General features: G+C 53.6%; 1 protein-coding gene across 1 annotated transcript in view; it reads right to left on the reverse strand.

The window, feature by feature from the left end:
- Positions 1–2,627: 2,627 nt before the first annotated feature.
- KIF6 (kinesin family member 6) overlaps positions 2,628–24,908 on the reverse strand; it is a 338,850-nt gene continuing 316,569 nt past the window's right edge. The window contains exons 17-22 of the mRNA XM_087817374.1: positions 24,803–24,887; positions 23,056–23,191; positions 20,566–20,662; positions 10,993–11,098; positions 9,503–9,609; positions 2,628–3,542 (exon numbers count right to left, since the gene is read on the reverse strand). Of these exons, the coding sequence (XP_087673500.1) occupies positions 3,532–3,542; positions 9,503–9,609; positions 10,993–11,098; positions 20,566–20,662; positions 23,056–23,191; positions 24,803–24,887 (542 nt within the window). The 3' untranslated portion in view covers positions 2,628–3,531. The remainder of the gene's footprint in view (positions 3,543–9,502; positions 9,610–10,992; positions 11,099–20,565; positions 20,663–23,055; positions 23,192–24,802; positions 24,888–24,908) is intronic.

The following is a 24,908-nucleotide window of genomic DNA, read 5'->3' on the forward strand; positions in this document are numbered from 1 at the left end:
CAAGAAGCTCCACAGGCATGAAGCCCGGAGCACCTTGGAGCATCTGGTCTACCACGTGCATGAGTTGAAGAGCACCCTGAAGGGAGGAAAGAAAACTGAGGCTCACGTGGGGACTGGCCCTGGCTGGGGTGGCCCTCTTGGATGACCTTGCTGGCCATGACAGCCTCAGAGGGAGACCTAGAAACTTTCTAGCAAAGCACTTCAAAACACAGGGTCCTCCAAGGCATGGTTGAGGGGACCTCCTTGCTTGGCTTTAAGGACAGCCATGGAAAAGGTGAACCTAAATAATATTTCAGAGAAGAGAAGATAGTGCCTCATACTGGGACCAGAGAGGGGATGAAGCTGGTCTGGGAAAGAGCTGCCTTCTGAGACAAGGAATTTGATGACTAGAGAGGGTGGAGGACTTAACCCACTTTCTGCCTGCTCTTGGCTCTGAGCTCCCCTCAATGTGCATAAAATTGGCTCGGCCCTGCTGGCTGGCACTTGGCCATAGAAACCCCAAATAAAGGAGTGAACCCTGTAGAGGGTTGCTGCCTCCCCGCTTGCGGGGAGAGAAGCACCCAGGGCCAGAGCTAGAGGCCACTTTTCACACAGGAGACAGAGCCTGTATTGAGGGAATACAATATGCCCCCTCCCACGTTTCACACATACATTTTCAACTTCCAATATTCACAGCCACTCTTTCCACATCTCCTCTTCCTAAAGCCCTGGTAGCCCCTGGAAACGCATCATAGAATACTCTCTTCCCCCCTACCTTAGGTGACTCAAATCCCCCACAGATCCCCTATTTGCCATGCTCCGTGTTCTTGTTCAACTGCTCAGCCCCGGGCCTCCTTATATCACTGAACCCCTAACCTGCCCGCCTAGACCTGAGCCTTTCTCTTATGCCTTCCTCTCCTCGCCTGCCCTGGCTCTCACACCCTTATCGATGACAGTGAGCCCAGGCCCATCCTATCCCACCCCCAACTCCTCAGCTCAGGTTCCCTTGTTTATTTGTTGATTGCCTATCTCCCTAATTAGAGTCTCAGTTCCAAGGGGGGCCAGTACTTTCTCTGTCTTGGTTACCTCTGTCCGACTCATCAGAACCTGGTACAGGGGATCGCACATCCTGCTAAAAGAATGACCAGATGGATGGCTCCTGTTAACAGTTAAGGAATTACAACAGACATCTTTCTGCATGTATTGCAAACGCACCTCCATTGCATTTAAAACAATGTCTCTGTCTACTTTATCTGTCGTCTGTGTCGTTCATCGGCCTGTTTCTATTTGTATCGACTGGTTTTTCTATGCATTATGGTCATCATGGACAATATTTTCCTACTTTGCACGTCTGGTAATTTTTTTATTGGATGTCAGACACTGTGAATTCTACATAGTTGGGTGCTGGATATTTTGAATTCTTTTAAGTATTTTTGAGTTTTGTTCTGAGACTCATTGAAGTCACTTGGAGGCTTACTGGAAACAGCGGGACTCTTCTGAGGCTTGCTCTTTAAACTTTGCCAGGCAGGACCAGAGCAGCCTCTCCTCTAGGGCTGTGGGCCTCTGTCATAGAGCCATAGCGAAGCCATGGGAGAGATGCCAGCCTGAGAAGCAGGGGCTCTGGGTTCTGACTCTCCCGCTCAGCCACTGGAGGAGTCGTCACAGGGTACTGACCATGCTGGGGACACAGTGAGAGCATGATGAACAGGTCTCTGTTGTCATGGGGCCTTTAGTCTTGGGGGGGTTGCAGCCCATAAAAATATAAGCAAATAAAGATGATGTCAGGGAGTGGTGAAGAAAATAAAACAGTCATGGGTTAGAGAGTAACTAGGGGGTACTTCTAGTTGGGGTGGTCAGGGAAAGCCCCTTAAAAGGGGACTTTTGTCATTAACTGGCTATATATATATATATATATTGATTTCAGAGAGAGGAAAGGAGAGGGAGAGAGAGATAGAAACATCAATGATGAGAGTCATTGATCGGCTGCCTCCTGCACGCCCCCGACTGGGGACCGAGCCCGCAACTCGGGCATGTGCCCTGACCGGGAATTGAATTGCGATCTCCTGGGTCCTAGGTGGGTGCTCAGCTGCTGAGCCACTCCCGGCCAGGCTTAACTAGCTATATTTTAACAAACCAGGACCTCCCCTTTGTTTCAGTTTCCTAATTATATTTAAATGAAGGTGTGGGTTAGAGAAGCACCAAGGGCCTGTCCAGCTTTGAAATACAAGGATCTGCCTTAGCCGGTTTGGCTCAGTGGTTAGAGCGTCAACCCGCAGGCTGAAGGATCCCAGGTTTGATTCTGGCCAAGAGCACGTGCCTTGGTTGCAGGCTCGGTCCCTGCCCCTGTTGGGGTCAGGACATGTGCGGGAGGCAACCAATCAATGTGTCTCTCTCACATTGATCTTTTCTTTCTTTCTTTCTTTCTTTCTTTCTTTCTTTCTTTCTTTCTTTCTTTCTTTCTTTCTTTCTTTCTTTCTTTCTTTCTTTCTTTCTTTCTTTCTTTCTTTCTTTCTTTCTTTCTTTCCTTCCTCCCTCCCTCCCTCCCTCCCTCCCTCCCTCCCTCCCTCCCTCCCTCCCTCCCTCCTTCTCTCTCTCTCTCTCTCTCTCTCTCTCTCTCTCTCCCTTTCACTTGCTCTGAAAAGCAGTGGAAAAAATATCCTCAGGTGAGGATTAAAAAATAAATAAATAAAAGGATCTATCTTCTGCACGATCCCTTTACCTGGTCCTGAGAAGGAGGGAAATAAGTGTATTCTCTCTGCTCGCTCTCCAGGGTGTCGAGGTCCTGTATCCATGGAACAGAGAACAGGAGCGGCTCACCTTCTGCTGGCTCTGCATCAGGAGTCAGGGCCTGGAGTGCTGGGGGGCTCACTGAGACAAGACCCCCGGGTGAGAGTGGGAGTTTCGGCCCAAATCTAGCAGTGCCCCAAGGTGTCCACACTGTGGAGCCCCTGGGAGCCGTCCGCGGCTCTCTGGGTGCTTCGATATACTTTGACCTTGCAGGGTAAACAGCTCCTTGGACACACAGTTCATTCAGGCCTACAGGTCATCTTGGGCATCGGGGCGACGGTGTAGGGTTTGGTCTGAGATTTGAACTGGCCATCAAGATGCCCTGCCTTCCACTGCCCTGCCTTTGGCTCCAACCTGCTGCCCGGCCCACCCTAGCCATTCCTGGGCTTGTACACCAGGGGCTGGGCAGGGGAGTGGGCTGGTGAATAGTTGAAAATGACTATTATTTCCCCCCATTCCACCAGTGTGATGTCCCTGGCGCGACATTCTGGTGGCACTACTTCATAATCTAAAAGGGTTGCCATCGCCTGTGAGTGAGCTGCAGGCCCTGCCCTGTCCCAGCACCCTGGCATTGCCTGGCCTGCCAGCAGCTCAGCACCCACAGGCAAGGCCGCCCCAGCCTCACGACAGCCACAGGGCCACCCTCCCTGAAGAAGCACAGTCTCCTCCACTGAAATCAGTCACTAGTTGCTCCCAGCAGGTCACTTCTGGAGCCAGGCGGGTGAGGGGAGGCGCCTGCATCTGTCCTCCGTTCTTGCTGGACACTTACTGGAAACCTGAGGGGAGACAGGTTGTTCTCAGTCAGGCTGTGCCTGGGTCACTGGCTTCTCCCGGGATTGAAGGGCGAGGGGAGAAGGCTGCAGGCCACCCCCTCCCAACCCCGGTCTCGGACAGTGCACCTCGGCGCCCTGACTCCCAGGGGCTTCGTTTACTCCCCAAGCACCGAAGGAAGAAGCTTCTGCCCTTTGCAAAAGTTTGGTCTCTGAGCCAGACCAGCACTCGCTCCCCAGCCCTGTGGTTTTCACAGACTCTCCCACTTAATTCTCCAGGAGATTCTTTCCTTGCTCTTTGCTCCAGAAGTTCCTTATACTCCAGCCTGGCCCCTCCGATCACACGGCCCTCCTGCCTGTCACCTACCGGTGTCACCTGTGACTTTGGGAAAATCATGTTAGTTCTCTGGGCCTTGCTTTCCCCATTTCCCAATACCTGGGAAAAGCAAGGTAGCTCGCATGGCTCGTGGCGTCTCGAAGTGTGGTCCACGGACCAGCATCCCTGGGGATCTCGCTAAGAAACGCTGAATCTTGGGCCCACCCAGACTCCCTGGCCCGGAATCTGCATTTCAACAAAGCCCCCTGGATTTGGTGGCGCGTTAAAGTGTGAGGAGAACTGGTGTGAGGACATGTGGTTAACCTGCTTAAAGTTTCCTATCACAATAGCAGCAAAAGGGAATTTCTGAAGATTCTTGGGCGGAGTAACGAACACGGTGTTTAAGACCCTGCAGCAGGCAGAGGGATGCGGGGGCGAGGCAGCTGCAGCCCCGGGTGTGGCCGGGCACCTGGCAGTGGGTGGGCAGTGCGAGTGTGGTCTGCCTGGTGTCGCTGAGGAGGATGGGTAGCTAGTTCTCTGTGACATATTGAATGTGGGGCAGCCGGGAGGACCAGGCTGAAAGCAATTCAAGGCTACGAGCCCCTGGCCCTTCAGGTCTAATCCTGTGTGCAACTCCCCCGCTGGGCCTCACAGTTCACGGAGCTGATCTTCATTTTAAAACATTCCTGGCTGTCCTAACTGAACCCTAGGACAGGAGGGAAGACTGGCGGGTACACCGAGCGCGTGAAGGTGATGTGTCCGTCCCTCTGCGTCTGGCTCCCAGCTCTGCTGCCTGTCGGAGACCCTGGGGGCCTTTGGGAATCCTGATGGCAGGGCCACTCCTGGGGCAGCTTAAATCAGAGTCTCCGGGGTGGGCCCAGGGCAGCCAGTGATGGGACCCACCGCTTTCCTCTCTGTTCCAAGGACTGGTGAGGGCAGGTGCCGGGACCACCAGCCGTGGGGCTGCTGTCTGAGTCACTGGTCCGATGTTCCTTCTGCACCGCTGATGAGCAGTCCGGGCCCCAGGAGCACAGAGTCTGAGGCAGCTCCCACCCAGGGCTGCCGCTGGCCACAGACGCTTGGGTGCAGGGATGACCGGGGTGTGGGTGTGGCGGAGAAGGGACCCTGCAGGGCTGGGCTCAGGGGCACAATGCTCCAAGCCCCAGTTCCTCACATAGACAGGCCTCAACCAGAATAAAAGGTGCCCGTTTTAGTTCACTGTTTACTATATAAGCCCCCAGTTACACGATGGGGCTGTCCGTCTACATGTAGACTTTGGGACTGTAGATTCCTGGATGGAGGCGCTGCTACAGATGAATCATTAGAGTCGCACCTCACCACGCGGGCCAGGTCTCACCCCTGAGGCCAAGCCCCGCTCATGGCTCCTCTTCCCCGGGGCTGGGTCCTGCGAGGGACTCTTCTGGACTTTACCCAGGAGAGGCTGCCCATGGGGGCAAAGGTGGAATCCGAGCCTCACAGGTGAGAGGGAGGCTGCTGAGGTCACCCAGGGCAGAGGTAGCTCTTGTGTTTAGGTCACTTCCCTCCCAGTTCTGCTCTTTTTATTCCATGGGGAAGGTTCCAGAACAAAGGAGAGAGCGAGCTGGAGGTTCCTCAGGGTGGAGATGGCGGGGTGGGGGCGGTGGGGACGTCGAGGCTCTCAGACCGAGCCTCTTCTTGGCACCAGCCCAAGAACAGGGTGTCACGGTCACGGGGGTCACACCAAGGCTCCTGTCCAGAGGGAAACACTTCCAAACTCAGGGATTGAGGAAGATTTAAAAAAACAAAACAAAACACTCTAGAAAGGATTTAAACTTATCTTCTCAGATTCTAAAGCGGTCCTTGGTAGTTAGAAGCAGCAGATTTGGCACCGTGGATGACTGACGCCTCCTCCGGGGAATATATTCCTGTCCGCAGTGCCCCTGGCAGGGATTGAAATGTTCCGCAGCTTTTTCGTGAACCCTAAATCACGCCGATTCACCTGCCCTTGCTGAGGTCTGGGAGCCGGCGGGAGGCTTATGCTAAATCACCCTCTCTGGGCTCCTGCTCCCAGGCTGATAGCCACAAATTCCCCCTGGTAAGCACCCCTGAAGAAGCCCAGACAGGCCCCTAAATCAAGAGCAGGGGGAGCCCAGGGGGAAGGCAGTGTTTGCTTTGGCTGGGAAGGTGCCCGGCTGGCCTGCGTGTTTGCCTGACAGGGAGGCCTGATAAGTGGGGTGCGCAGAAAGTGCTGCGGTGGGACCTGGGCCATCTGCCGCACGCCCAGAGAGGCTGCACCTGCCGGCTTTCCGCCAGGCCTGGCAGGAGAGGGACCCTTTGTCATCCAGTCTTCAGCTTCCTTCAGCCCCGTGGTCACTGAGAACCCAGGATTATTTTTCTTCCCTTAACAATTGAACCCTGGAACTTGCCTGTTTTGATGAATGACTTCCAGGCTGCTGCTTGTTTGGAGAACAAAGCTCCCAGCTGCAGGGAGGGCAGAGGCCATGGGACCAGCACGCACAGCAGAGGGGCTTTGCACGCAGGTCAGTGGGGAGCGCGCAGAAACCTGGGCTCTTCTGGCTCTGCCCTTGGTTCACTGGGCAAGTTATTTAACCCCTGTGTGCCTCAGTTTCCTCCTCTGTCAAAGCAGGACCATACTCTAGGCTCCGTGTACCTCACAGGGGTGTTGAAAGCATCAAATGGAATAATGTAAATAAAAGTGTAGAGCTGCTAACGTGCCGTGTAGATTTAGTGGAAGTGTCCCAGCCTGCAGCCAGCTTTCTGCACCATCTGCGCAGTGCTGCCGGAAGGCTCCATCCTCACACAGACCTTGGGTTTCTGCTGCTTCTCTTTGGAGAGGGTTGAATGAAAAGTCTCTATCCTGTGTACAAAAGCTGAGTAAGCGTGACTTAACGATATCGCTCACTAGAAGGGAGAAATGACAGTTGGTTTTTATGAACTGTTCTGGGGCGGTGCTCCCTGCCCCCAAAGCCGACTTCTTTCTCCATGTACGGCCCAGACACTGTGTCCTGTACCTCCTCTGAGAACTTCCCCCTGCACTCGGGTCCTCTTCTTCACATCACCAATTTCCTTTCTCCTGGACCCTTCCTTTCAGTATCTAAACGGCTTCGTCACCATTTAAAACAAAAACCCAAAGCCCTCCCCCTCTGTGCCCTGCTTGCTTTAGCTGCAGCCTCATTTCTCTCCTCTCTTCACAGGTGAACTCCCAGGAGAGTCGTCTCCACTCACTGTCTCTGTCCCCTCTTTCCTCCCCCACGGCAACCCTAGGGCTTCCATTGCCCCAGTCCCGGTCTGGAAGGGCGCTGGTCCAGGGCCACCTCGACAGGCAGACGGCCACTGGTCAGCGTTCTGCCCCGACTGACTCAACCGCAGCAGCATCGGACTCCACCGCCGTCTCCCTCGGGACATGTTCTCCTGCGACCCAGCTGGGCCCAGGCTCACTCACCCGCTGGCCCTTCTCGCCCTGGCCGAGCCTTCTCTGTCTCTGGCTGCACCTGCTAGCCTACCTCTGAATGTCACTGTGCCCAGGGATCTGTTGTCAGCAACTAGGATTTTACGCAGTGCCGCGGCTCTCCACACCATCCAGGCCTCCCGCTGAGCTCCAGACTCGAGTTCAGCTGCCTTCACACACATCGGAAACTCTGAACGGGCCACCAGAAGTCAAAGTCCTCTAGGCCCTCCCTCTCATGTCCATCCTCCCTGCCTCTCTGGTTTCAGAAAATGTCACCGCCACCCTGTTAGCTGCTCAGGTCAGAAGCCCAGGAGCACCCCTGGCTCTCCCCTCTCCCTCACGTCTCATGTCCAATCGCTGGTAAGTCCAGGCTGCCCTGGCCCTTTGCCCGAACCTTCCCAGGAGCCCGATAACTGTGCTCCTCCTGGTCCTCTACAACCCACGCCACCTCGGGCAGCCAGAGCGGGCTTTCCAAAGCAGCAGTCACGTCACAGCCCACCAAGGGTTTACTTCTTCAGTCGTCCCCACCGCACCTGGAACAGAAGCCTGGCCCCTCACACAGACCCGTGCGACCTGGTCCCTGCTGCCCTGCTCGGCCCTCCAGCCCCCTCTGGCCTCCTTCCCTCCTGTGACCAGGCAAATCTCCTGCCCCTCAGGGGTGTTCATTTCTGCCACTTCTGCTTGGACCACTCACTCACTCACAGGACACGTGGCTGCTCCGTCCCATTGTTCAGCTGTCAGGTTCAGGTTCTCTTCCCCAGGGAGCCCCCCCTTATCCAGTGAAAGGCAGTCTCCCCATTGCTCTCTTCAGCATGGCATATTCTGGCTCTTTCGTAGCACTCATCCGCACCTCGAGTGATCTTATGTATCAGCTGGTGTGTTCATCAGCTTCCTCCCTCCTCCTGGAGGGTAAAGGGCCCTCTGCCTTGTTCCACCTGCCAGGACCCCAGCACGGGTACAGTGCCCGGCACGCACAAGATGCCCAATAAATACGGTGTCTAATCGCCGATTGGCTGTGCAGAGCTATTCAGTGTCCGATATATGTCATTAGAGTATTTTAGGAATAGATAAGGCCTCTGAGATCACCGAATTCAAGTTCATTTTTTCCCCTCTTTCCTTTTAGACAAGAAACTGAGGATGAGAGAAAGCAAGTTGTGTGGCCAAGGTGTCACAGCAGGCTGGTGGCAGAGCCAGATGGTCACAGGTCTCAGCCAGGACCCGACCATGGTGCAGAGGTTGCTGAACTGCCGGTGCAGAGAGAACTGTGAGCAGGCTGGCTTCCCGGTGAGGACAGCATGGCCAAGGCCACCCTTTTGTTGGGGTGCTCTGCCCATGTGCCAACCTCCTACTGTCTAAATGGCAGAGAGTTGGTCATGAAGCTGAGGGTAGGTCCCTCAGGGCAGGTGTCAGTCATGGAACGATCCAAGCCTGCCTTTCACCCGCCAAGGAGCCTGCTGACACATGGAAGCGGCGCTAAGCCTGCCTGGCGGCCCTGGATTCCTGGGACGAGGCTAGGACTGAAGCAGGCTCGGGGCAGAGCCCTGGGGCTGTCCTGTGGTCTCTGCGGAGAGGCAGAAGAGAAGGCCTGTCCACAGCAGGTGGGCTGCTGCCCAGAGGATGTGGGGTTAGCCAGGAAGGCCGGGAAGGGCCTTTTTTTTCCCTCCTTGTTGTCTGACACTGCACACATTTCTTCTATAACTGTCCCCGTGTCCTCAGGCCTGGGACTTCGAGTGCTGTTTACATCGATAACTCATTGGCGGGAGCCACCCCCCAGCAGGAGAGCGATATTTCCAGCCAGGGATTTCACAAGTCACCAAGCCTCCTATAAGCCCCTCTTGTTTGGTGAGGACCGAGCCAAGGAGAGCTGGCTTTGGGGACAGAGAACATAGGGAGCTGACGACCTGGAGGAGGGAGAGAGGCTTTGCCAAGCAGGACGGGAGCAGCCAGGCCAACCACCCTCTTGGCTTCTCTTGGAGCTTCCGATGCTGCCTCTTGGGGCTTTCTCCAGGAGGACGCAGAGGCCGGGCACATGGAGGCGACCACAAGGCTAGTCCTGTGGCCTCAGGACCATGCAGGAAGCCCCCTGCTTCCCTCTCGCCTCGGTGCTTGCTCCAGACTCCCCCCTCCCCCTCCCCCAGGTACTGGCGAGCAGAGCGGGGGGTGGGAGGAGGCGACCTGTGGCCCCGGAGGAGGTGCACTTACATTTCTTCTGCAGGACGGCCTCTCTGGCCCTGATGAATGCCAGGATGTCCGAGTCCGTCTGGCTGTCTCCAGTGAGAGGGACGGATGACACTGGCCTCTCAGGGATGCTGGGGACAACCACATGTCACACTTTACTACACCTCATGTTTGGACTCAGTGCTTAGCTTTCCACCGTGCTTTCCACTTTCACTGACTCGATGTCACGCAGGACGCTGTGGCAATGAGTTTGCCTCCTTCTCACCCCCTCCCCTCACCTGTGCAGCAGCCACGCAGAATCTTTACATGCAAATGGGTCATGTCCTCACCACCTTCCCCGTCCCCTCACCGTCACCCCCCTCTTCCCTTGCCCCCAGCTTACCCAATCCAAGCCTGTTTGACCTGGGCACCCAGTTTGATGTCATATGCCTTAGGGTGGCTTCCCAGTGTGTCCCCATTCCCACCGTGGCTTAGCTAGTTGCTCCCAAGGTAGAGATAACTATTCTCCCCTCTCTCCTTAAAAACAGAACCACAATATTTAGCTAAGGAAACAGCCACGGCTAAAAACTACATTTCCCAGGTTCCTTTGCAGCTATGTTTGGTCAGGTGACCAGGTTTTGGCGATGAGATTTGTAAGAAGAACAGAAATCCCCCGAGAAAGGGAGGGAGGTGTGTGGCCTTCTCCCTCCTCTTTCTCCAGCCAACTCCTCCATATAAAATTCCCCCCTGAGAAAAGCCAGAGCAATACACTCTCCTGGCTTTGCAAAGCCTCCACCCTCCCACCTGTCCCCCCACCCAGCAGGTGGCAGTCTCCACTCCCCCAGAGGGCAGTGAGGGTTGTATGGGGTACAGTGTCACTCATAATCACAAACAATTTTTGTGTCAGGATTCCAGCTGCAACTCAGCCAGAGGTGCTAAAGCGGAGCCACAGTGCGGGGGTGGGAAGGCTGGGAGCTGGGCTGGGGCTGTCCCTTCTCTCTGGGGAGGGGGGGGTCTGGTGGAGGTCACCCTTGGACACCTTGGGAGAAGGGTAGGGCCTGCCAGGTGAAGGAGGGTGTACAGGCCTTCTAGTCAGAGGGCACGGAGAGCAGTGCTGGGGAGAGGAGAGGCCTGGTCCACTTTGTTCAGCCCGGAGTGAATGGCTCACAGGGCCGAGGCCGGGCTTGTCCATCCCTTCCCTCTGGGGATGCTGTGGTGGGGCCAGGGGCCTATGCTGGGACTGCCCCTGGGCTGGCTCTTCTTTCCTTTAATGGCCCCACATACATCTGTTCACAGGAGTCAGGAAGCATCTCTGCCCACACAGGGCCCCCGGACCCTGGGAGAAATCCCGGCTCTGGGCGTCAGCATTTGTGAGAGGTCCCAGGGGATTCCAGGCACCAGAGTAGAGGCTGGCTCTGTGCAGACACTGGACAAGGGGCTCCTCGGGTTGTGAAGGGAACAGAATGACTATTTCAACCCCATCCGCCCACAGCAGGGGCTGTTACAGTCATCAGAGGGAGGAAGAGACCACAGACCTGTCATCCAGGGAGGCACGAGGGCCCGTCTGCTCCCAGCTGTGCAGGATAGGGCAAGGCGAGGGCAGGATTTTCCTGGCATTCACATCACTATAAAAACCAAACCCACAAAGGAGAAGGTATGGAAGGCGTTTTACCAAAGAGACACTCAGGGTCTATATTTAGGAGCTGTATGGACTGAATGTTTGTGTCCCCTCAAAATTAATACATTGAAGCTCTAACCCTCAATATGACAGTGTTTGAAGTGGGGTCTTTTGGAGATAATTAGGTTTAGGTGAAATTATGAGGGTGGAGCCCCCATAATGGGATTGGTGTCCTCTTATAAGATGAAGAAAGACCAGAGCCCTCTCTACCACGTGAAGGCACAGCAAGGAGGCAGCCACCTGCAACCAGGAACAGGGTTCTCACCAGCCTGATTCTCTTGACCTTGATTTGGGTTTCTTCAGCCTCCAGAACTGTGAGAAATAAATACATTTCTGTAGTTTAAGCAACCCAGGCCATGGTATTTTGTTAGGGCAGCCTGAGCTGACTAGGATAGGAGCCAAGAACCCTCTGCTGTGAATGAATGAGTCGGCTCAGGCTTTCATAACCCACCACAGAGTGGGCAGCTTGAACAACAGGAGGTCATTTCTCACAGTGCTGGAGGCTGGAAGTCTAAGGCCAGGGTGCCAGCATGGCCAAATTTCTGTGAGGGCCCTCTTCACTGTGTCCTCAGGTGGTGGAAAGAGAGTGAGCTAGCCTCGTGGCCTCTTCTAAGGGCACTAATCTCATTCATGAGGCCTCCACCCTCATGGCCTAATCACCTCCCAAAGACCCCAAGCACCATCACATTGGGGATTAGGTTTCAACGTACACATTTTTGGAGGACACATTCAGTCCATAACATTCTACAGCTGGGCCCCAGAATTCATGTCCTTCTCAAAGTACATTCCTTCCATCCTACCAGCGCTCCCCCGCCCCTGCTCTAGCATCAACTCCAAGTTTAAAGTCCAAAGTCTCATATGAATGTAATTTAATCAGATATGGGTGAGATTCAAGGTATTTTTTTTTAAAGATATTGATTTTTAGAGAGGAAGGGGGAGAGCATAACATCTATATGAGAGTGAAACATCTATCAGCTGCCTCCTGCACAATCCCTACCAGGGATCGAGCCGGAAACCTGAGTATTCGTCCTGACTGGGAATGGAACTGGCAAACTTTCAGCGTAGGGGATGATGCCTACCACCTGAACCACACCAGCCAGGGCAGATTCGAGGTATTTTTGATTCATCCTGAGGCAAAACTGCCCTCCAGCTGTGAACCTGAGCATCCAGACAAGCTACGTGCTTCTAAAATACAGTGCAGGAACAGGCACAGGACAGACATTCCCAATCCACAAGGGAGAACAGGAAAGAAGGAAGGGTGATGTGTCCGAAGCGAGCCCAAATCCTAGCAAGGCAAACTCCGTGAGATCTTAAGGCAAGAATAGTTGTCTTTAGGCCTTTGGCCCACTAGGGTTAAGGTCCAGCCTTCTGGACCCACTGGGGCGAGGTCAGCCAGGCTCTACTGGGCAGGGGTCATGGCCTTGAGGTCCTGCTGGGTGATCCCATCCCCACAGCTTTGAGCACAGGCTGTCTGGCCTGTTGAAAGCAAGTCAGTGGTCCCCCCTTTTGAAAGGGAGGGGCAGCCCTGAAGATCTCAGAGTCGTCTTTGGGGTCATCTTCCTCTCGCCAGGAAGAACCACCTTCACAGCAGAATGGCACCATGGTCCCATCCTGTAAAGTCCAGGAAGTCCAACAGCCTGCCGTCCTTCCTTCCTCAGTCCACTGTCCGCGCTCCTGTTGGGGTGGCTGCTTCAATCCCCGGTTCACACCCACACTCATCTCCTTGTGGTTGCTTGTCACATCTCGGGTGTCCTCTTCTGAAGACACTTTATTATTTTTTGTAACATGGATAGGCTGAGGGTTCCCCAAATCTGTATATTCTAGTTCTTTTTTGCTTAATAATGTCACCTTCGAGTCATTACTCTCTTATATTTTACTGTAAGCAGCCAGGAGGAGCCAAGCCTTTCCTTCCACCCTTCGCTTAGAAATCTCCTTGGCTAATATCCAGTTTCATCACAAAACACTAGAACATGAACACAATTCAGCCAAGTTCTTTGTGGCTTCTTACAAGGATTTCCTCTTCTTATTATCCAATAACATGCTCCTCATTTCTGTTGGAGACCTCATCAGAATGGCCTTACCATCCATATTTCTATTAACATTCTGTGCATGATTATTTATTTATGTCATCTCTAGGAAGATTGAAGCTTTCTCTATAGCTCTTCTCTTCGCATTAAAAGTCCCTTTACAACAATCTTGGCTTCTTCTAGCATGGACTTCAAAGCTTTCTAGCCTTTACCCATCACCTAGTTCCAAAGCTGCTTCTACATTTTTTTTTTTTGTATTTGCTATAGCAGCACCCCACTCTGGTACCAATTCCTGTCTGAGTCAGGGCAGGCTGCTGTAACAAAGTACCACAGGCCGTGTGGCTTATGAACAATGGAAACTCACTTCTCAGAGTTCTGGAGGCTGGAAGTCTGAGGTCAGGGTGCCAGCATGGTTGGGTTCTGGTGAGAGCCTGCTTCTGGGTTTCAGATGCTGACTTCTCACTGTGTCCTTCCATGGAAAGAGAGTGATCCAGCCCTCTAGTCTCCTTTTATAAGGGCACTAATCTCATTCACGAGGGCTCCACCCTCATGATCTAATCACTTTCCAAAGACCCCATCTCCAAATACTATCACATTGAAGATAGAGTTTCAACATATGAATTTTGAGGGGGACGCAAACATTCAGTCCATAACAGATGGTTTATACATTACTTTTCATGTTGAGCATTGCAGGTATTGGATATGCAAATTGAACAAAAACAACAAAGATCACAGCTATTTAGACGCCATCTGCACGCAAGGTCCTGGGAAAGAGCTCTGCAAATATTATGCCACTTAATCCTCTCAAAAACCTAGTTATTCCCATTATATACACAAGAAAACTGAGATTTAGAGAAGTTAGAGAGATCCTAAAAGTTATCCAGCTGGTACGTGGCCAAGTCTGGATCCAATCGCGACTCTGGAAGGCTTTGGAATCCATGCTCTCGGCCATGATGCTTTATTTATTTTTATTTTATTTTTATTTATTTTTTCTTCACGATGTTTTATTAACTGGACCCGACTCTGGTGTTCTGTGGGAGACATGAGGCTTATCCCTGCCACGCCAACTGCCCTTAGGTGGCCCCAGCTGACCAGCGCTGTGCTTCCTGAATGAGGAGTCAGTTCCAGCAGCTCACGCAGATGCAATTTTGCCCATTTTAGGAGGCTGCCTGGTGCATGGGGCTGGCCTTGGATTCTTGGTTACAAATAGCAGAACCTAGAAGCACCCCCTGGGAGATAAAGGGTCAGTGGCCAAAGATGTCCCAGATGCCAGAGACAGGATGACATCAGCTCCCTGGCTTTGGGACAGTCCTGCGTAGACACCACGTCTGAGCTGGAAGAGGCCTGAAGAGTCACCTGGTGAGAACCCTCCTTTTACAGATGGGAACACTCAGGCTGAGGTAGGCCAGGGTTAGAGACAGGTGCACCAGCTTTGCCAGGTCTGCAACAAGAGTCCAAGGAACTCTACAGGCCTGACAGCCTGCTGTCCCACCGTGAACACAGCCCTTCCCCAGCTCCCGCCGTCGGCCCTCTCCCGTCTCTTTCAGCAGCAGGGCTCCTCTCCCCGAGCCTGTCTCCACAGGCTCAGGACAGTGGGCCGAACAAACAGGAATGGAAATCAGAGCCTGGGACCTTCCCCCTGCTGCTTATTTCCAAGCATCCCGGCCACTCTCCACCAAGTCCTCCGGGAGCCCAGGATCTGCGTTGCTTGGTGAGGGCTGTCGCGGGCCAGAGGCAGCCACAAGGTGGCAGGCTCTGCGCGCTTCTCTTTAGGGAAGAGGGGCCGATTCTCAGGGCGCTAACTGAAGAGCTCTTGGTGCAGGTGGAGAGAAGGGGAGGAGAAAGGGCTTCTCCCTCTGTAGGTCCAGGTCAGTTTGGAAGCTGTAGCAAACCTTATAAGGTCAAGTCATCGGCACACAAATGCGTCACTGACCCAATGGTTTCCCAGTGGAGCCTCTTCTAAGGTTTCATAGGTGTCAGGCTGTGCAGGGTGGGGAGCGGAGGGAAGGGGGCAGAGACGGACATAGGCGGGGCAGAAGGGCGCGGTGACCACCCCAAGGCAGAACCCCCTGCAGGCCCCGCTGCCCGACCAGCTAGCGCAGGAGCACTGCACAAAGCGGAGGCCTGCGGCTCCTGAGGGAAACGATTCCTTTGGTTCCCAAGCTGCTCCAGGGTCACTGGATGCCACAGCTTGACTTCCGAACCCCCATGTTACAAATTACTCCTGTCCTTTCTCCCGACCAGCCACCCTTCGACACTGAATTCATTTCCCATGTTGCATTTGTTCTGGGGAGAACATAACCAGCCGTCAGAATTAATTATCTTTCTAAATAAGGATTAATAAGCATATTAATAACAATTAGACCTCCTGGGTTGCCAGGCAGTGTTGTGCATTTAGTGTGATCCGTCCGCGGGCCCTGAGCGTCCCCGCGAAGTGATGAAACCAGGCTTCTTTCAGAACCTGAGGAGCGGAGGACCAGCCCCCGGCCTGCCCGAGTCTGTCCGCAGCAGCCACGTTGCAGCTCAGGCGCAAAGAGCCAGCCCCACTCGCTTTCTCACTCCAGCGGCTCCTCAGTGGCACTGGGACATTTATCTACTAGTCGAATAAGTGTTGGAGGGACCCTGGCGCATCTTACCCAAGAGAGAGGGAACCCTGAAGAGGGGAGCTGGCTGCCCAAGGGCCCGCTGCTGGGAAGAGCTGCGCTGAGGATTTCACACACCCTCTGTGAAAGTCTAAACCGGGGCGACTCTGGGGGTGGCCAGTGGTGATCTGATGGGCATCTGTGAAATCAAAGGTTCTGAACTGCGGGGTTAAAGATCCCTTAGCAAGCACATCCAGGGACCGTCTTAAACCGGAATACGTAGGAATGCCAAGGCCAGCACAGGCCCTGCTTCTCGGGCGAGGTGGGTGCTGGGCAGGAGCACGATTCCAAAGGTTGGTCTCCGAAGGACGTGCTGGGACACGCCGTCCAGGGCTAGCCCTTAGACCTAGGCGACGGCGGGGGAGGGCTAGTGGGCAAGCAGCAAGGAGTGGCAGCCTTGGACCATAAGAAGGTGGCAGAAGGGCCGAGAAGCACAGGGAGGAAGGCGAAGGAAACAGGAGAAAGGGAATGCAGGGTGGGAGTAAAGATAGGTAGAGGGCGGCAGTGGAGAAAGAGCGGGGAAGGAAGGGAGTGGGGGCAAAGCTGGGAGAGGACAGGGGGCGGGAGGGGGCAGGGGGAGGGAGGCAGGCAGGCGGGCCACTCGGCATGGAGTCCGAGCTCTGAGGAAGCTGAAGCTCTTCACATTCTTAACTAGAGTCTAAGACATCACCCCCCCGTCCTGGGCCTCAGCTTCCTCATTAGTGAGCTGAGGGGGTTCATTTTAGGGTTTCTCAACCGAAATGGTGAGGCCAAGGACAGGGAGCTCTGGTTTTCGGCCCAAGGCTGGCCTTTGAAGGGAGCACAAACCTGCTCTGTGCAAATCCTGGTCCCTCGGGACAGTCGGACTGTGACACATTGAAAGAGGAGAGGCCCCATGCAGGAGACACTGTATGAAATAGTACAGAATATGAGCAGGAAAATGCCACTTCCTGCTAAACTACAGAATGGACAGACGGCCCGAAAGGCTGTCATTAACGTTAATGTTAATTGACCTGGGGTGGGGTGGGGTGGCCAGACGCTGACCAACCTGGGCTCCAATCCTGTCCTGCCACCTATTAGCTGAACAAGTCAGTGGATCTCTTGGGGCCTAAGTGTTGTCTTCTGTAAAGTGGGGACAAATGTCACACATCTCTTCAGTGCCTGGCCCAGAGGGCCCTTGGTACACAGCAGGGGATATTATTATTGTAAGAGAAGAAAGTCAATGCTGTCTCCTTGGAGAATTTAAGGTCATCAATGGCCAACCCTCCACTGTTGGTGTTCACAGGGAATGTTTGCGATGCCACAGTGACCAGGGACAGGTCTCCTCCTGCCACGCCCCTGGTGGAGCTCTGCAAGCTGTGGTAAAGCAGGTGTCAGGTGGCTTCTTAATCAGGAGGGAGCCCCTCCATCTCCTCCTCTCCAGTCTCCAGCAGGAACCCTTTCCTCTCACCTGCCTGTGGTAACCTTTCTGTCTGTAATTTTTGGTGTTGAACTACTGTGTGGGAGGTCGTTTGGGGTGCTGACCACTCAGTCGAGGCATCTTAACAAAACTGTTCAGGACATTTGGTTTTCTCTGCTGCGGGTTAGGGATGGGACTGGAGCACCAGCTGCCACCACAGGTGACAGGGCCCCAGGACCTGCCGGGGAGCCATCTCCCTGAAGACTGTCCTTCCAGCAGCCACCAAAGGGCCCCGGGCAGAGCTCTGGGAGCAGGCTGGGAAGTGCTCCCATGGTGATCTGACACATGCCTTTGAAATTCAAGGTTCTGAACTTCACATGGCAGGGAGTCTATTTCTACCTTATAGTCCTGGAGTGTTTACTGGGCCTTTCCTGACACCCCCAGTTATTATGCACAGGAGTGTGCACGCACACACACACCATTGTCTTTGAAACAAGAAAAATTAGAGATGGGGCTCCTATTTGTTGTGTTGAATGTTTCTACCAGAGATCAGACGGAGGCTGAGGAATATCAGGGGTTTTGAGCCTCGGACTGGGAGGAGAGCTCATTCCCATGTGTTGGACACATGAGGGGCTCAGAACAGAGCTGGAGCAATGACAGGGTGTTGGGGAGAAGCTCTGGCCTCTCAGCTGGCCTGGGTGAGTGCTTTTCAAATGTGCTCTGTGGGGTACTGGGGTTTCAGGAGGGGACCCCATGTGGGGAAGAAGGCAGGTTTGAGGGGTTGTGGACTCCAGTGCCTCAGCGGTTGTCAGGGACCCATGTGAAAGCACAGAGGGGCCTGCAGTGTCCTGGAGCAGTGTAGCTATCTACTTACACTGCCTTTTATTCCTCATTAATGGCCTCTTTTCTAGAAAAGTTTCAGGTTCATAGAAAATTGAGCAGATAGTACAGAGAGTTTCCATGTAACCCACCCACCCCCTTATAGTTTCTCTATTATTACCATCTTCAGTTGGTGTGGTATATTTGTTATAACTGATGAACTAATACTAATACATCATTATTAAGTGATAGCTTACATGGGGCTCACTCTTTCTGTTGTACATTCTATAGGTTTTGACAAATGCATAATATCATATATCCACCAGGACAGTGTCCTACAGCATATTTTCACTGACTTAAAAATCCCCTGTGTCCCTCTGATCACCCTTTCCACCTTCCCCCAACTCCCTGGTGACTACTGATCTTTTTGCTGTCTCCATAGTTTTGCCTTTTCCAGAATGTCACAGTTGGAACCATAGTGTGTAGGCTTCTTTCACTTAGTAACATGCATTTAAATGACCTCCATGTCTTTTCATGGCTTGACAGCTCATTTCTTTTTATCCCTGAATGATATTCCATTGTCTGGATATACCATAGTTTGTTTAGCCACTCACTTGTTGAAGGACATCTTGGCTGCTCCAGTTTAGGCAATTATGGACAAAGCTGCTGCAAACATCCATGTGCAGGTTTTTGTGTGGACGTGAATTTCCAACTCCTTTGGGTAAGTACCAAAGGGTGTGATTACTGAAACATACAGTAAAAGTACCTTTAATTTTGTGGGAAGCTGTCAAACTGCTTTCCAAAGCGGCTATACCATTTTGCATTCCCATAAGGAACGAATGAGAGTTTCTGTTGTTCCACATCCTTGCCAGCATTTGGTGTTGTCATTTTTTTTTTTAGCCATTCTAATAGGTGTGTAGTGGTTTCCCATTGTTATTGTAATTGCATTTCCCTGATGGCATATGATATTGAGCATCTTATCACATGCATGTCTTCTTTGGTGAGGTGGCTACTGAGATTTTTTGCCCATTCAATTTTAAGAGTTCTTTGTATGTTTTGGATACAAGTCCTTTATCAGATGTGTTTTGCAAATATTTTCTCTCAGTCTGTGGCTTGTTTCTTCATTCTCTTAACAGTGTCTTTGCAGAGGAACATTAACTTAAATAATTCGCGACATCAGTTTTTCTTTTATGGATTTGCCCTGACATTTATTTATTTATTTTGCCCTGCCTTTTAAATCACCAGGCCAGCCCAAGAGAACATGCCTCAGCAGTTGCTCACCGTGGGCTTGGGGGTGCACACGGGAGATGCTTCCTAAAACTCAAATACAAGCTGAGTGCTGGTGCCAAGGCCCAGCTCGGGGCTGTGGAGAAGTCCGGGGTTGTTTTGTTTGGCTGAAGGATAGTTTCAGGTCACAGAAAAGATGTAAAGATAATACGAGTAGTTCCTGTCTACCCCACACCTAGCTTCTCTTATTGTAAGATCTTATATTAGTGGGCACATTTGCCACCATGAACGAACCATGCTCACACATTATTATGAACCAAAGTCCACCCTGTGTTCAGGCTTCCCAGGTTTTGTCCCAGTGTGCCTTTTCTGATCCCGGGTCCCATCAGGATGCACAGCGAATGTCCTTGTCCTCGTATCTGCCCAGGCTCCTCATGCCTGTGACAGTTTCTCAGACCTTCCGTGTGTCTGAGGACCTTGACAGCTCTGAGGAGGGCTGGCTGGGTGTCCTGGAGAATGTCCCTCCGTGGGGACTTGCAGATGTTTTCCTCCCGAGTGATGGGTTTGGGAGAAGGGGACCACTGGGGTAGAGTGCCATCCCCATTGCATCCCATCAAGGGGACCGTCTGACACAGCCCTTCCCCCAGCCCCTTTCCAAAGAGAGAGCTCAGCTGCTGCTCAACCCAGTCACAGGGCGGGTCCTGGGGCGGAGCCGAGGCCCCACCCTGCCCTGGCCCCTGTCCTGTCTTTCTGGGGCTGGAGGACAGCGAGGCACATGGCACCGGCTCTACTGCCCGAGTTGGTGGTTGGAGAGAGACAATAACGGGGGTGTCATGAGAAGGAACCTGCCCTCAAAGGTGGTGTGTGGGGGCAGCGTCCCTTCCTGTCATGCTGTCATCCAGGGAATCTGGCTCTGGGCTGTGCTCATGAGGGGGCCGTCCTCACAGGGCCGCCCGCATCCGTCCTCAACCTGCGTTAGGACAGTCTTTTACCAGAGCTCCCCGCACCCAGGTAGGCCCGCTGCCCTCTGCCCTGCCACCAACAGTCCCTCCTGCCTCCCCCCACTCTCCCAGGCTCCTCTCCCCTCCCGCCTGCTGCAGACCCCTCTTCCCACTCAGGAGCTTCTCCTGTGGCCATCGCCGTGGGTCTGTGGCGTCAGAGCCAGGGGGCAGGACCGAGGGGGCTGTGCTTCGGGAAAGCCACTGCCTGAGCGTCCACACGTGACCGAACAGCAGAGTGACTGCTCCTTGGGATGACGCAGCCCAGAGAGACACTCGGGGCCGCAGGGCAGGCAAGGACAGGTGGGGAGCGGTTCCGGGCGCCCCTGTCCTCTTACCTTGTGTTGGAGAGAAGTGGGGGCCTTTCGTGCTGGGACTCAGGCCTCGGGGGGAGTGGCTGTGTGTGACTCAGTGAATTCCCAGCTGGAGAGTTCACCTGTTGGCCCAAGAAGGAATTTTGCAGTGTTAGCCTGCATTTGATGACATGGGAAAGGGTCCTAGATTTAGTTCTTAAAGGGAAAAAACTAGCTATAAAAGTGGGTATACACGATGTACGTGGGAAAAAATAAATCTCGACATAGTCATGACTATGATGACGGGCACTGAAATACTCTGGGTGGCAGCTTACAGGTAATGTGTGACTTGTTCTTGGTGCTTTTCTGGGCTAAGTTTTCCAAATTGAAGTTGTGTTACTGTCTGTAGTTAGGAAAAAATGTTTCACGTGTGATCTGACAATTCCCCAGAAGCCCTTTCTGGGTTTGCTTCCCCTGGCCCCAGGGAGATGCTGCGAGTCAGGAGGACCCCACGGGCACTCGCGCAGGGAACAGCTCCCTGGCGGCTGCCGGGCACCTCGCGTGTCTCCTCGCAGGGCTCCTGGGTGGGACTCCGGCTGCAGCTCACCTGCGTCCCAGCAGGACGCCCTGTGGTTCCCCCAGGACACGAGAGCATGGGGGCTGTGAGCGCTCCACAGGCTATTTCCTCCTGCTCCCTGCCTCCCCAGGACTGTTTCTCATCGCCTCCCCTGTTCTGATGAGGTTTAAGGCTTCCTGCCTCATCCCGCTCAGGGGACACCTGCCGGCTATAAACCTGCTCGGCTCCTCAGCGACAGCGTGCCTGTCATCCCTGCTGCAGTCACCTGGTCCCTCTGTTCAGTGACATCCTGTGGAGAGAGGGCGCCCAGAGCTGGCACCTTTGGCTCCTCTGGCTCCCACTGTCCGTGAAAGTCATAATCCGCCTGACCCTGTCAGCCCGGCCTGGACGCCTCCTGAGTCACAGGATGTCCCTCACCGCTGTTCAGCTGCTGAGCTCCCTCGGGTGCTGCAGTGGCTGATGCCTCACTCGGCGCTGACTGCACTGGGACGGGCTCTCTACTGGAGACAGACCCCAGGGGCACTGTGCACGTGGGCGGAGCCAATTGCATCTTTATTTCCCCTAACTTCTACCTGAAATTTAGCATTTTTCTAATGATAGATGCAGACAACAAGCCACCATCATATCAGCAGCACCTGTGACTTCATCACCGGTGCAAATCAGAGAGAGATCATATCTCATCACAGTGTTCATTGTTACTTTGAAATTATGGTCCATGTTGGGCCTGCTCCTGGGTCTCTTTAATTTGCAGGGTGCTCTGCATATTACTATACCATAACTTTATTTTAAAAATATTTTGGTGGGGTGGGGGCTGGGTGGAGGGGATCAAAACAGGGGGCAATGGGGGACATCGGTAATACTGTCGATAATAAATAAAAAACAAAACAAAATATTTTGAGAACTGTACTTCAGTCTCATTGTGTTTTGTTATCTTGTGTGTTTAGTTGTATCCAAATATTCTTCTCTGTGGTCGGCTCACATGGCCACTTGGTGACAGGTGGGTTACAGCTGCCTGGCTGTGGGGGCAAATCTCGTCTTTGGGCCTCAGTTTCCTCGTCGGGTCAGGTGTGTTTCATCACTTTCACGGCAGCACAGCTGAGCAGCGGAGGACACCTCGAACCCGGGGCTCGTGCGCACGTTTCCTAACAGGTTACTTCAGCTTTATTATACGATAGGGAACTTTTAAGAATTTGCTTAGAAAATATGCAAAGGTTTATCTACAAATGGGCATCCAGTGAAATACTAGAAACAAACTAAACATTAAACAATAGATTAGTTAAAGGGATTAAAACAAATTCCTACGGTGGGCTAGTGACGGCCATTAGTTTGGAGGTGAAGACATAACATGGAAGAGAAGTCGTGCTGTGTAATTAAGTAAAAAAATGCCATTTGTAAAACCCGAAGACAATATGATTCTATTTTTATAAAAACATATGAATATATGCTTAGAAAAAGAATAAAGTGATATAATCCAAAATGATAATATTGGTTATCCTTAAGTGCTGGCGCTATTTCGGGCGATTTTTACTCCTTTGTGTTTTTCTGTATTTTCTAAAATTTTTATAATATATACGATTATAATAAGAAAAAAGTCAGTGTTGTCAATATGCTATCACAGGAGAACATCACACAAAACAACGGTGGCAGATCCATTGGTTTTGGGGGCTGCACCTTCCATCTCCCACCTTTCTATGGGACAGGCCTGGAGCTAGGAAGCAATGAGCCCAGACCTCCTGCGTTCCTTGTTACTAAAACCAGCTCTTGCTTCAGGAGCCGGGGCTAAGAGCACTTGGGCCAGAGCACTGAAGTCCCCACTCTTCTTCCCCTGGCAGCCCCTTGGGGGCTGTGTCTGGCCCCTTGGGGGCTGTGTCTGGCTCCTCCCCGGCTGCCCTGAGGTTTCCCAGGCCCCAGGAGGGGGACAGGCTCTAGGCCAGCAAGGGGCCCGGTCACCACCCATACCTGCAGGCTGCTGGCCTCCTCTGCCCACCAGGCCTCAAACTCCTTCTGCAGCTTCACCTTGGCCTTCTCCATGAGCAGCTGCAGGTGCTCGATCTCCACCTTCAGGGCCTTCAGGCGCGTGAACATCGTTTTATACCTGCAGTGGAATCAGGGAGGAGCCCTGAATGTCTCTGCTGGGAGGGCGGGAGGGCTGTGGATGGATGCGGGCTGCAGGGCCTGTGCCTCAGTCGCCCGGCAGTGCTGCGTTGGTAACAGGACTGGGGGCCTAACGTTGCCCAGCAGGCCCGAGTACAGCGCCGGGGCTTTTTCCATCCACCATAGAGACACAGAGGCAGGTGTTTTTGTCCAGCAGGCCCATTGGCCTGGGTGTGTGAGATGAACAACCCGTCTCCAAGAGTGGTAACTGCCATTACTGAGCACCTACGAAGGGGCAGGCATTACTCTAGGCACTGGACACATACACACTCAGCTCACCGTCTGCACAACCCTACGAGGAGGGCGCTGTGTGCATCCGCGTTACAGATTTGGAACCTCAGGCATGCAGAGGCTAAGGAGCTTGCCCCATGGCACAGGGCTAATAGGAGAGGAGCCAGGATGGGAACCCAGGCCGTCTGGTTCTAGGACCAGCTCTTCGCCGCCTCCCATCCCGCTGGCTCACCTTCATGGCAAGGACCAAAAGTGACACTACACTGGTTAGTGCGCATCTGGGTGTTGGGCGTGCTACAGTGAGTCAGGAAGCAGATGAACAGCCCATCTGCAGAGACACTCTGACTTCTGAGATGCCCCTGCAGCTGGCAGTGTGGACCAAGGGGACAAGATGGGTACAGTGAAGACATGGAAGAGTGGATTGGAAAGGAACTGAGAAAAATAAATGGAGTGAGGGAGAAAGAGGACAACTGGGGAGTGAACCCGGGAGAAAGAAAGAGGGCAGCTGTCCAGGAGGGCAGTGCAAGCTTTCGGAAGGGGGATGCTGGCAGGAGAGGGCACAGCGCACAGCTCTCAGGAGGGACCTGCCCATGGGCTGCACGGGACCTCGGTCTCAGGTCTCAGGAAGGCAGTGGTGTGTGTGTGTGTGCGCGCTTGGGGGGGGGCAGGGGGCAGGGTTTGCTTGGAGAGCATGCCCAGTAAGCCAGGGGTGGCCTGTGTCGCATTGACACCATTAGCATCCTGAGGGCAAGGAGGTGACTTGTTTGGTCTCCCCCAAATCTCTCCACAGCGTGGAGGAGAGGGTGAACATTGGTGAATGCATAAATGAATGAACTAAGAAGCTTGGCTGGAGTGGTAGCGAGACCGTGCTGTGTATCAGTCACGGCCGCAGGTCTGTTTACGCCTGAGGGTCCTCACTCTGCAATGGAAACCACTCGGGGACCCTAAATGGCTGCAGGAGGGTATGACGTCCTCAGGACACCTCACAGATAGAGAGGAGGGAAGTGGGTCAGGCTGCAGGCGGGAGGAGGACCTCCGTGGCCATACTTCTTGGCCCCCCTAGATGGCAGCAGTGGACAAGACTGGTGGCTTCTGCAGCGTGGGCCCTGGACTGGGCTGGGGAGGGTGCCCCCCGCAAAACGGGGCTCCCTCCCTGATGCTTCTGCTCCTGTACCAACCTCACCTGCCCAAGGCTCCTGCATCCCATCTGCCTGCTCAGAGGAGCACCTTCTCCAGATGTTTTAGGACCCAGTTGCTGGACCCAAGTCCCTGGGAGCCCTCTGAGGCTGGGGGGGGGGGGGCAAGGAGAAGGAAAAGGTACCTTCTCTTCTCTTCCTCCAGCTCTGACCGCAGCCCCTCCTCCAGCGGGTCTGGCGCCAAGGGCACGGTGGTGTTTTCCGAGATGCCTGGAGAAGGGAGATGCTCAG

This window comes from Miniopterus natalensis, chromosome 5, assembly GCF_054644295.1.
Source record: "Miniopterus natalensis isolate mMinNat1 chromosome 5, mMinNat1.hap1, whole genome shotgun sequence".
NCBI lineage: Eukaryota > Metazoa > Chordata > Mammalia > Chiroptera > Miniopteridae > Miniopterus > Miniopterus natalensis.